The sequence below is a fragment of the Artemia franciscana genome, chromosome 10 (genome assembly GCF_032884065.1).
Source record: "Artemia franciscana chromosome 10, ASM3288406v1, whole genome shotgun sequence".
Lineage (NCBI taxonomy): Eukaryota > Metazoa > Arthropoda > Branchiopoda > Anostraca > Artemiidae > Artemia > Artemia franciscana.
The window spans coordinates 25,096,253-25,109,977 of NC_088872.1; the positions used below are offsets into that span (position 1 = coordinate 25,096,253).

At 35.9% G+C, this 13,725-nt stretch overlaps 1 protein-coding gene across 1 annotated transcript in view; it reads right to left on the reverse strand.

The window, feature by feature from the left end:
* Nucleotides 1–13,725, reverse strand: part of LOC136031967 (NADH dehydrogenase [ubiquinone] 1 alpha subcomplex subunit 8-like) — a 60,299-nt gene that overhangs the window by 11,465 nt on the left and 35,109 nt on the right. Inside the window, exon 2 of the mRNA XM_065711982.1 lies at nucleotides 12,099–12,274. Within this exon, the coding sequence (XP_065568054.1) occupies nucleotides 12,099–12,274 (176 nt within the window). The remainder of the gene's footprint in view (nucleotides 1–12,098; nucleotides 12,275–13,725) is intronic.

A 13,725-nucleotide genomic window follows, 5' to 3' on the forward strand; every position in this document is an offset into this window, starting at 1 on the left:
CGGTTTCCCCCTCCAACTCCCCCCAATGTCACAGGATCTGGTCGGAATTTAAAATTAGAGCTTTAAAGCACAAGATCCTTCTAAATATCAAATTTCATTGAGATCTGGTCATCCTTTCGTAAGTTACAAATACCTCAATTTTCAAAATTACCCCCCCCCCCCCCAACTCAGCCAAAGAGAGCAGATCCGGTCTGGTTATGTCAGTCACGTATCTTAGACAGGTTTTTATTCTTCCCATCCCGTTTCATCCTGAAATCTCCGCTTTAAGTATTTTTTAAGATTTCTGCCCCCCCCCCCCAATGACGCTGGATCCGGTTGAGATTTAAAATAAAAGATCTGAGTTACGAGGTCCTTCTAAATATGAAGTTTCATGAAGATCCCGATCACTCCTTCGTAAGTTAAAAATACATCATTTTTTTCCAATTTTTCAGAATTAACCCCCCCCCCCCCCCCAATAGCACGGATCCATTCCAATTATGTAAATCACATATCTTAGACTTCTGCTTATTTTTCCCACCAAGTTTCATCCCGATCCCTCCAATCTAAGCGTTTTCCATGATTTTAGGTTCCCCCACCCCAAACTCCCCCCAATGTCACCACATCCGGTCAGGATTTAAAATATGAGCTTTGAGACACGATATCCTTCTAATTATCAAATTTCATTGAGATCCGATCACCTGTTCGTAAGTTAAAAGTACCTCATTTTTTCTAATTTTTCAGAATTACCCCCCCCCCCCAATAGAGCGGATCCATTCCAGTTATGTCAATCATGTATCTAGGACTTGTGCTTATTTTTTCCAACATCTTTCATCCCAATCCCTCCACTCTAAGTGTTTTCCAAGATTTTAGGTTTCCCCTCCAAACTCCCCCCCAGTGTCACCAGATCCAGTCGGGATTTAATATAAGAGCTCTGAGACACGATATCCTTCTAAATGTCAAATTTCATTGAGATCTGATCACCCGTTCGTAAGTTAAAAATACCGCATTTTTTCTAATTTTTCAGAATTACCCCCCCCCCCCCTCCAACTACCCCAAAGAGAGAGGATCCGTTCCGGTTATACCAATCATGTATCTAGGACTTGCCCTTATTTTTTCCACCAAGATTCATCCCGATCCCTCCAATCTAAGCGTGTTCCACGATTTTAGGTTCCCCCACCCCTAACTCCCCCCAATGTCACCAGATCTGGTCGAGATTTAAAATATGAGCTTTGAGACACGATATCCTTCTATTTATCAAATTTCATTGAGATCCGATCACCCGTTCGTAAGTTAAAAGTACCTCATTTTTTCTAATTTTTCAGAATTACCCCCCCCCCCCAACTACCCCAAAGAGAGCGGATCCGTTCCGGTTATGTCAATCATGTATCTAGGACTTGTGCTTATTTTTCCCACCAAGTTTCATCCCGATCCCTCCACTCTAAGCGTTTTCCAAGATCTTAGGTTTCCCCCTCCCAACTCCCCCCAATGTCACCAGATCCGGTTGGAATTTAAAATAAGAGCTCTGAGACGCGATATCCTTCTAAATACCAAATTTCATTTAGATCCGATCACCCGTTCGTAAGTTAAAAATACCACATTTTTTCAAATTTTTCAGAATTAACCCCCTCTCCCAACTACCCCAAAGAGAGCGGATCCGTTCCGGTTATGTCAATCATGTATCTAGGACTTGTGTTTATTTTTCCGTCCAAGTTTCATCCTGATCCCTCCACTCTAAGTGTTTTCCAAGATTTTAGGTTTCCCCCTCCCAAATCCCCCCCCCCCAATGTCACAAGATCCGGTCGGGATTTAAAATAACAGCTCTGAGACAGGATATCCTTCCAAACATCAAATTTCATTAAGATCTGATCAACCGTTCGTAAGTCAAAAATACCTCAATTTTTCAATTTTTTCCGAATTAACGGGCCCCCCACTCCCCCCAGATGGTCAAATCGGGAAAAAGACTACTTCTAATTTAATCTGGTCCGGTCCCTGATACGCCTGCCAAATGTCATCGTCCTAGCTTACCTGGAAGTGCCTAAAGTAGCAAAACCGGGACCGACAGACCGACAAAATTTGCGATTGCTATATGTCACTTGGTTAATAACAGGTGACCCAAAAAGATTTGTACCCATATTTTATTCGATAAAAAATGCATTTTTTAACAAATATCCTTTCTGTTGCAGGACATAAAAGGTGAACCTTCGGATGATCGTTTGCAGCTATAGTTGCCCGAAACATGTCTTGGACCAATCAGCAGAAGATATTCTCACTGGAGACCTATTTTGTGACAAAATCATACCAGAGTGTTCAAATTCAGTTTCGAAAACTTTTCAATTGTCGCAACTTATTTTGCGACCTATTTTGGACGAATTTTTCCAAAATAGTTGTGGACTTACGTTCTAAAGCCAGAGGGGGAACTTATTCAGGCTGGAAAAAGAGGAAAATACTGCTGCAGCGAGGGACTCAGTAGGATGCAACCCTAGGAAATCAGTGCATAGACGCAGCCAAGAACTCGGAATGACAAAGGAGTGCAAGGACATGCAAGGAATGCAAGGACAGAAGAAAAAATTGCTACAGTAAGGGACTCAGTAGGACGCAGCCCTAGAAAATCAGTACGTAGACACAGCTAAGAACTCGGAATGACAAGGGAGTCACTGTGGCGTGTTCTCACGTTTAATTGGACAGTGTAGTCCCTAACTACAGCAATGTTTTCTTCTTTCCTTGCACTCTCTTTCCTGTCTGAATAAGTTCCCCCTGTGGCTTTAGAAATAAGTCCACTACCGTCCCAGGCTCACTGAATTTCGTAACCCAAGTAACAATCGTGATTCTGGTGGAAAGTTGCGACAATGGAAGTTATCGAAACTGAATTTGTACACTCTGGTATGATTTTGTCGCAAAATAGATCTCAAGGGAGAACATCTCCTGCTGATTGGTACAAGACATTTTTGGGGTAACTATAGCTGCAAACGATCATCCAAAGGTTCACCTTTCATGTCCTGCAACAGAAAGGATATTTGTTAAAAAATGGATTTTTTATCGAATAAACTATGGGTACGAATCTTTTTGGGTCACCCTGTACCAAGTGCCATAAAAACAAACTGTTCCAATGAAATAGGTTCTTTTCAACTATGAAGTGCAAATGGCAAAACTAGAAACATGGAACGGAGTAGAAAACTGTTTTTTTTTCTGATTAATGCGTTTTCAACGGCTTAGTTGGATTATTTCAACGTAGCTGTTGCGCTGTCTTTAAGCATGCACTTAAAGTACATGCTTAAAATCTAATAAAGTCTGATGAAAAACACAAATACGGCCGTTTTTTTTTTGCGAAAAGGCGGCACTGGGTAAACCTAAGGATAAACTATGCGTCAAACAAAACAAAAGGAAAACAAATATTTCGTTTGTACTTTTTTCTCCAAAAGTATTCTCAAGGAGGCCTCATAATTCGAATCGAAAATTTTAGTAAACTTTCTTAGAAATTGGTGTAGAGTTTCTAGCAATAGATCCAATTTCGTCTCTTCTGGTGGCTGAATGCAGGACAGCAAACAACAGAGGCAAGGAACGGGAGATTATAAGCAAATTTTAAGTGAAATATTCCAGTCATGTTTCTGGCTTGACGAATGTACAAAAGTTGAGGAAGTGAAACAGTGTTTCTGTCGATTGCCAACTCTGTCGTTTCTCTCCTTTTTCCATCCCACATAATTTATGAATGAATTAATAAGTGGTCACTGGGTCTGATTTTTCGTCCACACTGTTACTCATTCAAAAAATAAAGGAAAAGGGAAAGCTCTTTACTTTTTATTTTTTGTCTCTGGCGGACAATAATAATTCAGGTGTCATAAATCGTTTCAGTCCCAATATTCTTACGACTTAGAAGAGGATTAATTAATAATAAAATCTATGTCCCATTCTCACATTACAAAATATTGTCAACGTATTTAGTAGTGTTTGAATGTAATTCAAGGCAGAAAATATTTGACAAGAATATTGAAGATAACACCCAGAAGTTAATTCGCTAAAATGATTGACTCCAGGATGAACCTAGGATTGGGTCAGGATTGAATCTACCAAAATAGGCAAAAATATATATTTATGCATGCAAATATTTGTGTCTATCCCTCTTTTAGAACGGCCCTCCTCTTTCTCGAGACAATTTCTAAGAGTTTTAAACCAACCCAAAGACAAGCCTTGTGATCTAATATACTTTAAATTTCATTTCCTAAAACGACAAGTAGACAACTTTTTTTTCGTTTTAATATGACACGAAAAATGGATTACATTTCAACATCCACCTCGACAACAGAAGTAGCTTGTTTCTTTGTTCATTACATTCCCAATAGAGGTTACAAACGGCAAAACTAATTCCACAGAGATTTAGTGACAGTCTTTCCACGAGGCAAACCACATTTTTTTTTCCTCACAAAAGAGTACGATCTTATTTATCAAATGAGAAAACGAACCCACTTAAGGTAAATTCTTAACCTAAACGAGAAGCAATCAACTAGGAAAACAAGATTTACTGCTCGGAAATGAAGACTAAGGAGCTGCTTGGATTTGGGCAGACTAAATAAAAAGATTTCTTTAAATACAAGAAAACTAAGATGATACAGAATTCGATACTTTTTGGACATGATTTTTGTTGGATTTCTGTTGCAAAAACCGGTTTTAATTCAAAGACCTTTTGATTCACTAACATCGCTCAAATCATGATATAAAAATACGATATTGGCTAGTCCTTGCATAAATCACCGGTCAAATTTGTATTGATAGCATTGTGTCGCAGCAGGGTAAAAAAAAGGTGTGGGTGTTATTAAAATGCTATTTTGAATGGGCCTCACGTGTATCTTTGCTATATATGTAGAGCTAAAATGTCTTTCCTTAGCCCCCCCCCCCGAGAAAAAAACACGGTTTATAAATAACAACGGTAATGTTCTACCCCCCCCCCCCCTTCTGGAAAAATATATGTCAACAATCTTACTACCTATCACGGGATTTTTTCTCCAATTCAGAAGGATGAAAGACTACACTAGTGAACAGAAATTGGAAGAAATACAATCAATACAATTAATGGATCTGCATTCGCTGTTAATCGCTGTGCTAACACAAGGCTTCCATGCAGAAAAAGCTGCTTAGTGTTTTGCATCAGGTTTCATTGGGAAATTTTGTCTTCGAGGATGACAATATGTATATATATATATATATATATATATATATATATATATATATATATATATATATATATATATATATATATATATATATATATATATATATATATATATATATATATATATATATCGAGTGGTCTAACAATCTGCAATGGTCCAACATCAGCCCTCTTGATCATGCTGACATTGTTCAATACATGTATTTTAGATTGCAGGTATATTCTCTGAATATGTCATTTCCTTTTCAGCATTGGTATTATATTCAGAAAGAGTTTGAAACAGAGCAAACAAAACATGATGGTAAACTTTAACATGTTCCAAAAAAGAACAGAAAGCAGATGATTTTAAATTGAAACAGTAGGTCACAAAAGTCAAAATTGAGGCCGGTGTGCAATGCCTTTCTTTGAGGGTACTATAAACTTTAAGCTACAATTTGGGTTTTAAGAACCCATTTGCCTTTTCACCATAGGCAAAAGACATGAATGTACATAATCTATACCTTTACAGAGCAATCAGAAGACATTCTAGGCAGTGTCAGGAAAGTGCTGTATAATATAAGTTTAACATTAAAGAATCTAAAAATTTATAAGTGATTGCTAATTTTATTATGACTATTGTTTTACTTTCTATGTAATCAGTAAGTATATTATGAGGAAAATTTCACAATTGCTACTAATTTAGATATAGTAACTTTAATTCACGTCCAACTTGCTTTTTTAGCTATGAAACTTTATCATTATGAAAAATGAATTTTTTAAAGCTTCAAAAGAAAGTCCGAAACCACTCAAGAGTAATGGTTAAATCGAAATAAAAAGTACACCACTGATCTTGGCAACCTGAGGTTCGTAGCCCCCCACCTTAGACAACTATGTGTCTCCTTCCCCCTTTAGCCCAGGGGTGATAATTTTGAATTCGGGATTGTAGGACATTGGGAGAGGGATCCCTGGCATATAAAAGAAAATATCTACCGCCCTTTGTAAGAAAACTAGTCATCCTTCAAAAGGGTTTAATCGTAGGATATTGGAAGAGGGCACATTGGTGCGGAAAAGAAAACATCTACTCGGCCCAAATGGGGCCGCAAAACATCAATTTTGGCCCAAATGAGGCCAAAATTACAAATAATTAAAATTCAAAGATTGAAAATCGATTTCTTATAATTAAAAATTATAAATTCGGGATCTAAAGTCCATGACCGTGAAAACCAAGAAAATTACTTTTTTGAGATGAGTAGTGCAACTATTGCGTCTTTCTTCTTTTTTTTTTCCCAGTGGGATCACAACGAGCCAAAGGTCGTGGATTATCACGAAAGATGAGATAGTAGATTATCACGAGAGATAAGATAGTAGATTACTTGAATAGAAGCTAAAAGCTCTAGCCTTTTATGCAACAAGCCCAGAACTTTGGCCTCTTACATTTATGGCATCATCAGAGGGATGAATCTGGCGAACTAAATCCAAAGATCACAAAATAACCAGTAGAACCAAGAATATTCTATGACAAGATAAAAAAAAAATAAAAGCCTTCTAGAAGACTTACTTTAGTCACCCATACTGCCAGACTACTACGGTACTCCTGTTTTTACGACCTCATTGTAGGGTTAAACCGTCTGAAGCAAAAACAGTGGTAAGTAAATATTCTTTCTTCACCTTATTGTGAAACAATTTTACTAAGGCAACCTTTTTTTCCAGAGTATCCATGTTACTAAGTTATTAATAATCTTATCTTAGTTCCCAGCAGCGACATAACTAATATCCCTCACTGTCTCAAATGTAAGAAATCCTATAGCTTTTCTTCCTTCTGGCTGTCAGTGGGGAGCCTGTCGAGGGAAAAGTAAACTTTCTCGTCTATATAGTCTCTAGGAAAAATCCTCCGTTCACGTTCAAAAAGACTAAATTATAATATCGATTATTATTAAAATGAAACTAAGAAAAAAAACCTTCAAACTGAATAAGAAAGTTACAGGAAAAGGAATAATATCTCATAAGCATTTAAATAACCATATTCCAGTGATATATTGGGATACTTTTCTTCAGAAATTTTTCGTTTTTATAGGCTATATACATATATATATATATACATATATATATATATATATATATATATATATATATATATATATATATATATATATATATATATATATATATATGTTGTGCCAATGTTGAAGCGTCAATGAAAACTTCAGCCTGAAATTTTGAAACAATATTAGTCACCAAAATACGACGAAAGTAGAATCAATCAAAACTAGTTTTTTTCTATTACTACGACCACTAACAACTCACTGTGCCAGCGAGTCGCCTGAGGCCAACGCAGCTACAAACACTTCTCCTCCATCCCAATCTATTCAAAGCCTCCCGCTTTACACCCTCCCAATAAGTTCTCATTTCTATTGTTGGTAGCTTCATAAATAATAGTTTTTATTTATTTTCTTAAAATTGTGGTTTTACTAAGATTTTGCAATTTTTTGGATTATAAGTGAACGGGTGGCCGAAAGGTTTCTAATGACAGATATATGCAGGGTGTGACTGCAAGGGACCCCCCCCCCCCCTACGAAGAACATAATAGAGAAACTACGATTTTGCTTTACATTCAAAAAGATTAAGAGACTCTTCTGACACAAAAGGAAACTTTGTCATACCTTTACAATTCCCCTCCAGGGAAAATATTGCTGACGCACTTTAAATCTTAACATTTTAATGGCCGAATCATGACTTTAAGCTGTTAAAATTTTGAGTCACAAAGTTCAAAGAAAAATACTGGTACTCATACATTTACACTAAGAGGATAGAGGAAATCTCCGCCAAGATTGACCCAAATGATTTTCTAGAATATGCAGGTACACAAGAAGGAGCCTTCAGGCCTCCAAGCTTGAGGTTATTTACGATTTCCTCATAATTTTTCTGATTTTTCGTTATCTTCCCTTTTATATATAAACAAATTTCCGTGTACGTGCCTGATCCAAAGGGAGATATGTGTGCTTGAAAAGCCACTTTAGATGGCATAATAGTACCCTCCAAAATTTTGTCTCTGTTTACACTTGTGTACGCGCTAATTGCCTATAATGTATTCATATCCAGTCGGGCTAAAATAAAAAGAGAGTTAGTGGTTTCTTAAATGAAGAAAATAAACATGAGCCTATTGCTGCTATTGACGATTAGTCATATTATCAAGTACCCAAAGGCAACACGGTCCTCCTCTCCCATCCTAATCTATTCAAGTTTCAATCTCTACCCAATATCACAAGGTTCCAACTTCCCTTAATCATTTCTAATAGCCTATTCCCATCCGTTCGGGGATGACCTGCTTTTCGTTTGGACCAAGGCATGCTGTTTAAAAGCACAATATTTTCCGTTCTGTCATCCTTCATGAAAAGAAAATTCTAGTTATCTTTCTCTTTCTTGCATTATAGCTATAAAAAATGGGATCGAACCGCATTTTTCGCAGATCCTTGCTTGACATACGGCCAGTAAAACAAGCACCTAAAACTATTTTTAGCAGTTTCTCTGGAAAAGATTTAACAATTCTTTTTTTGCCTTCCAAAGCGCCCACGCTTCAGATCCATGCTTGACCACTTTCATTACCGTGGGGGGACAGCCCCCCCCCCAGACACCCTGGATCCGCCTATGAGTGAAGCTATCCAATTGATCAGTTTCCTCGTTAAAAAACATTACTCCTTCATCCTAATTTATTCCAAATCGAAACGACTTGGTCTTCTTGATATTAATTTTCAAACCTATTCTTGCACCCTAGGTCAGGTTCCATTTTCGTATTTGTCTCAGACTTATGCTGACTGACTGAGAGTATTTGGTTGGATTGGAAAACAAATTTTTGGTAAATACACTTTATGCATCAAAAGAAATGATAAAACACGCCACTAAACAAAATACTTGGACGGACCTAATAGATAGATAGATAGATAATGTATTTCAAGAACCCGTGGGCCATATACACACAAAAATATAAATAAATAACAAACAACCAAGGAAATTAAGAACAGTACGAACACGCACAAAAAAACAGAATTCAACGCAAAAAGTACCTAATCTAACTACAAAAGAAATTAATCATATAAAACTTTTTCTTCTTATTAAAGATTTATCTATATATACTCCCACTCGAAATATTGTGGTCGGGTTACTATTTTGTAGAATACCCGGAAGCATCAAATTAATTCCATGCAAATAAATTTCCCGTAAATCCAAGAGCACCGGGCATTTCCGGAGAAAATGATCCAAGTCTTCATCATCAACTTTACAAAGGGGACAAACATACCGCCTATCAGGACCAACTATCATTTTATTTTTGTCGAACGTTTTTTGCCTGTTCTGGATTGGAAGACAATTTGCCCTAAGCTGAATCCAACGACGTAGAATCATAGCCGGTAAATTAAATTTAAAATAAACTTCCTCCCCAAAACTAGGTTTTGCCTGATTATAATGTTGTAGGGTTGTAGAATTAAAAACCAGCCCTTGCCAATGCTGAATTTCCTGACTCTCTAATATAAATCGTACCTGGCTTTCTAAATTTGTTGGTACATCATGAGAGCAAAGACCATTATTCCATAAATAAGGCATTCCTACTTTTTCTAGTAATGATTTAATTTGGGATGGCCACGAGGTTTTTAAACCACATTTCAACATCTCTTCATATGCCTCTCTTACTAGTCTATCTTCATTACTCTTAGTTAACTTCAACCAGAATCTAAGCATTAAAATATACCTACGTAGCTTTAAAGAAAACAGGCCCATATCACCTTTCAGAATCTGTGAATGAGTTATCTGATGTAGATCAAACACTCTTTTATAATACTGGAGCTGAGGGGACTCCAGTTGCTGCACCGTTTCTCCACCCCATATCTCTGCTCCATATTCTATCACGGGTAAAATTTTTGTGTTAAATATTCTTTTATGCATTTTTAGGTTTTTGATCCCCATTATCGTCGGGTTTCTAAATATAGCTGACATGGCCACCCTTCCTCTCTTAATTATTTCATCAACATGACTCCTTAGGCTTCCATTTTCCGATAAGATAAAGCCTAAATATTTTATTCTTTTACTTATAAATAGTTCCTTATTATTAAATTTAAATGTATATTTTTCATCGTCCCCAACCTTCCTTTTTTTTTAAAATAACAACTTCGCTCTTTTCAGTATTCAGCCTTAACTTTTTTATATGCAAATATTCTTCTATGAGATTCAAAAGAGTCTGAACTCGGAATATTACTTCAGAGTTATCCAAGAAGATTAATTAAATTCGAAGAATGTCAATTAATTTCATTTCTTCCGAACTTTATTTTAATTATTTATTTTATCTGAACCTTCGACGAATTTTCTGAACAATGCAACACACTTTTTGTTTTCTGCTCATTAATTTTCTCATATATCATTTTCTGCTCATAAATAACAAATTTCAATCCACAGAGCCTCCAAAAAGTTCATCATTTTACTAATATATTTACGTAGGACACCCCAATCACAGACATAGCCAAAATTCAAGATATGTTCACCTTATAGATTTATAAAGGTACTCTGCTTCAGCCTTTCTTTTGTTTCTTAAGACAATTAAATAAAAAAACATCTTTTTTTTAACTGCAAGTAAGGAGCGTCATTAAAACTTAAAACGTACAAAAATTATTCCGTATATTAAAGGGTTGTTCCCTCCTCAACGCCTCGCTCTTTACGCTAAAGTTTGACTCTTTGTCATAACTCTACTTTTTAAAGCAATAAAAACACTTTAGAGTAAAGAGCAAGGCGTTGAGGAGGGGACAACTCTGGACGAGCGATGCTACATGGAACGTCTCCAGAGATATGACTAATTTGACTGACCGCCTATCATTTAATGAACTGCACGAAAATATAGTCCAATCCCACTTTCTAGGACTATAAAAGAAAAAGCTAATATGGCTAGGTCAAGGTTTACGGACGAAAAATGACAGAATGTCAAACCTGCTCATTTTAGCGATCCTTCTGGCGCTAAACGAAAAGCAGGTTGTCCTGAATGGTGCGAAAATATGCCACAAAAAAGTTTCAAAGGAAATTGGAACTTTATAAGAGAGGTCAAACAGTGATGCTTTGAGTAGATTAGATTGGAGTAGCAGCTTTGAACCAGGAAGAAGAGCATTTAACCCCCCCCCTAGATTTTGGAAAATACTCTTTTTGGTAATTCCATTGAAAAATATCGTTTTTGGTATGTCAATTGAAAAAAAAAACACACAAAATTATTATTCACCTAGATCTTTAGAAATAGTTTTTGCCCCCCATCGTCACTACATTTTCATGGATTTACGTAGCTTAATTACAGCATTGGATTATTGAACATACTGATATGCAGAAAGTAAATTTAGCGAGCCGAGTTTAACAAAGGATACGCCGTGTGATAAAACCAATGTTTTAGCCTCACTTCGAAATTCGTCTATCCCGAGGCAGTTTTTTGGCTTAGCCCAGTCTAACAAAATCATATGATGGCTTACTTGGTGTTTTGATTCATTCTAGACTAACATTATTACACAGGATATTAGTTCCCATGGTATTCAAAGCGACTTTAGCCAGTCGTTCGAGGAAGACCTTTCAGGGAAAAAATAATAGAAACTGCCGTATCTGTAAACACATTGGTCTATGTTATATATATTAAAGTAGGGAAGAAAAATAGTCCGATCTAATTTGGAATTTTACCTTCAGTCTTTTTCAATCTGACATGAAAATAAAGTTATTTAATAAGAACCTGTTTATATATAACCATTAAACTGGAAAGAAACCCAAAGAATTTGACCAAAAGTAAAGTTTTTAATACTGTGGTAAACATCTATCATACAAATAGTAAAATTCACAAACATATTTTTTGTTGTTGCAGTTTTTTTTGTTGGAAATTAGTGAACATACTGAAGACAAGATAAGACAAAATAAAAAGCTGAAATTATCTTCGATTGACAGAAAAGAAAAGAAATTTATAACTCACGGAGCAAATGCCATATTATGACTAGATTTATCCACACAATTTGCATAGGCTGTAAACTCTTCAGTACAGTTCTTTTTTAGAAGCTGGAAGAACTTCATAGCACAAGCAGTTACGGCCTTCCCTTCATTCAAACATTTCCTAGGATCTTTCATCTCGTCGCGACAGAGCATGAATTCCTAAAAAAAAGGTAAAAAATAACTAAAGTAAGTCAAACTGATGTAAAACCAAGACTAGATGAAGACAGTGCTCCCACCTGTCCTTATACATCACGATCATCACTGTCATGAATCTTCTTGTCCCATTATACTGGTAAGACCCAATTTGCTCTGATTTTGCAAAACACTGTTCCAAGCTTGATTCAAGTACTATAGTAACATTACAGTGGAAAGAGTTATTTTTTACTCATGGTGGCCCAGTCAACCCGGTGACGTATGACATTCTTGATTGCCTGAAATGTGATAAAAGTGTTTTATTTCACCACATGCCTTACGCCCGATCAAGCTTCTTGTGTATTCCCCCCAAAAATAGTCCATTTGGTGTTGTTGATCTTGTGGAACACGGTTCACCATTCTAGTTCTAAAGAGGCATCTACATACCCCCCCCTCCAAACTAGTCATGTATTATTCTACAAAATCTGGACGGAACTGGCAACACACGAATTGATAGCGACATCTTTAAATTAGAAATTAAGGTCCGATAGTCAGTTCAATAGATTTTTGGAAAAATGGAGAAAGTATCACTTTTTGCTATTATCCATGTGCGTATGCGGAGGGACATTTAGGACTGTGTCCCCAAGAAACCTTGAAGTTTCCTTAATACTTTCTTCTATTTTCAAAATAATTTACTTTTTTTGCATTTTAGAATTATGACCCCTATGTGTGAAACCAAAAACACCTGTTCATTTTACTGACTAGTCAGTAAAAACTGATTACTGAATCTCCACCTCGTTTTAAAAAAGACTGGACGATTCTATATATATATATATATATATATATATATATATATATATATATATATATATATATATATATATATATATATATATATATATATATATATATATATATATATATATATATATTGCCTTAAACCAAAGCCGCCTTAAAACCGACAGGTTACTCAGCTAATTTTCATGCTTAATTGGTTCTATCTTAATTCGATTTTGGATTCAATTCAGCTGGTGATTTTTGCAACTTAAAGTCACAAAAATTTAAAACAACTTAATTGCTTTAAATAGCTGTCGTCGTTGAAACGCAAGCGCTTCCATAAAGAAGAGGAGCCTCCAGGTCCACCCACCCACTTCCACGAACTCCCATGTATTTTTCTGTGATTTTGAGTTGAGTTTTGAGCCTTTCTTATAAATGGAACGTTTCATCGTAAAAGAAGTAACTAAAGAGTGACCCATAAACCAGAAAACAAAACCCTATATTTTGAAAAAATAAAAAAAATGTACACACCAAAGTAACCTGATTCTAATCCAATTATACCCGTTCAATAAGATTAAAATTAGACCTCAGAAGTTTTTAGCATAACACAATAAGCAAAATTTAAAAAAAGAAGAGAAAATCCTCCCCAAAAAGAAAATAGCATCTTGAAATACAATGTAGTTAAATTCAGCATATCTGAG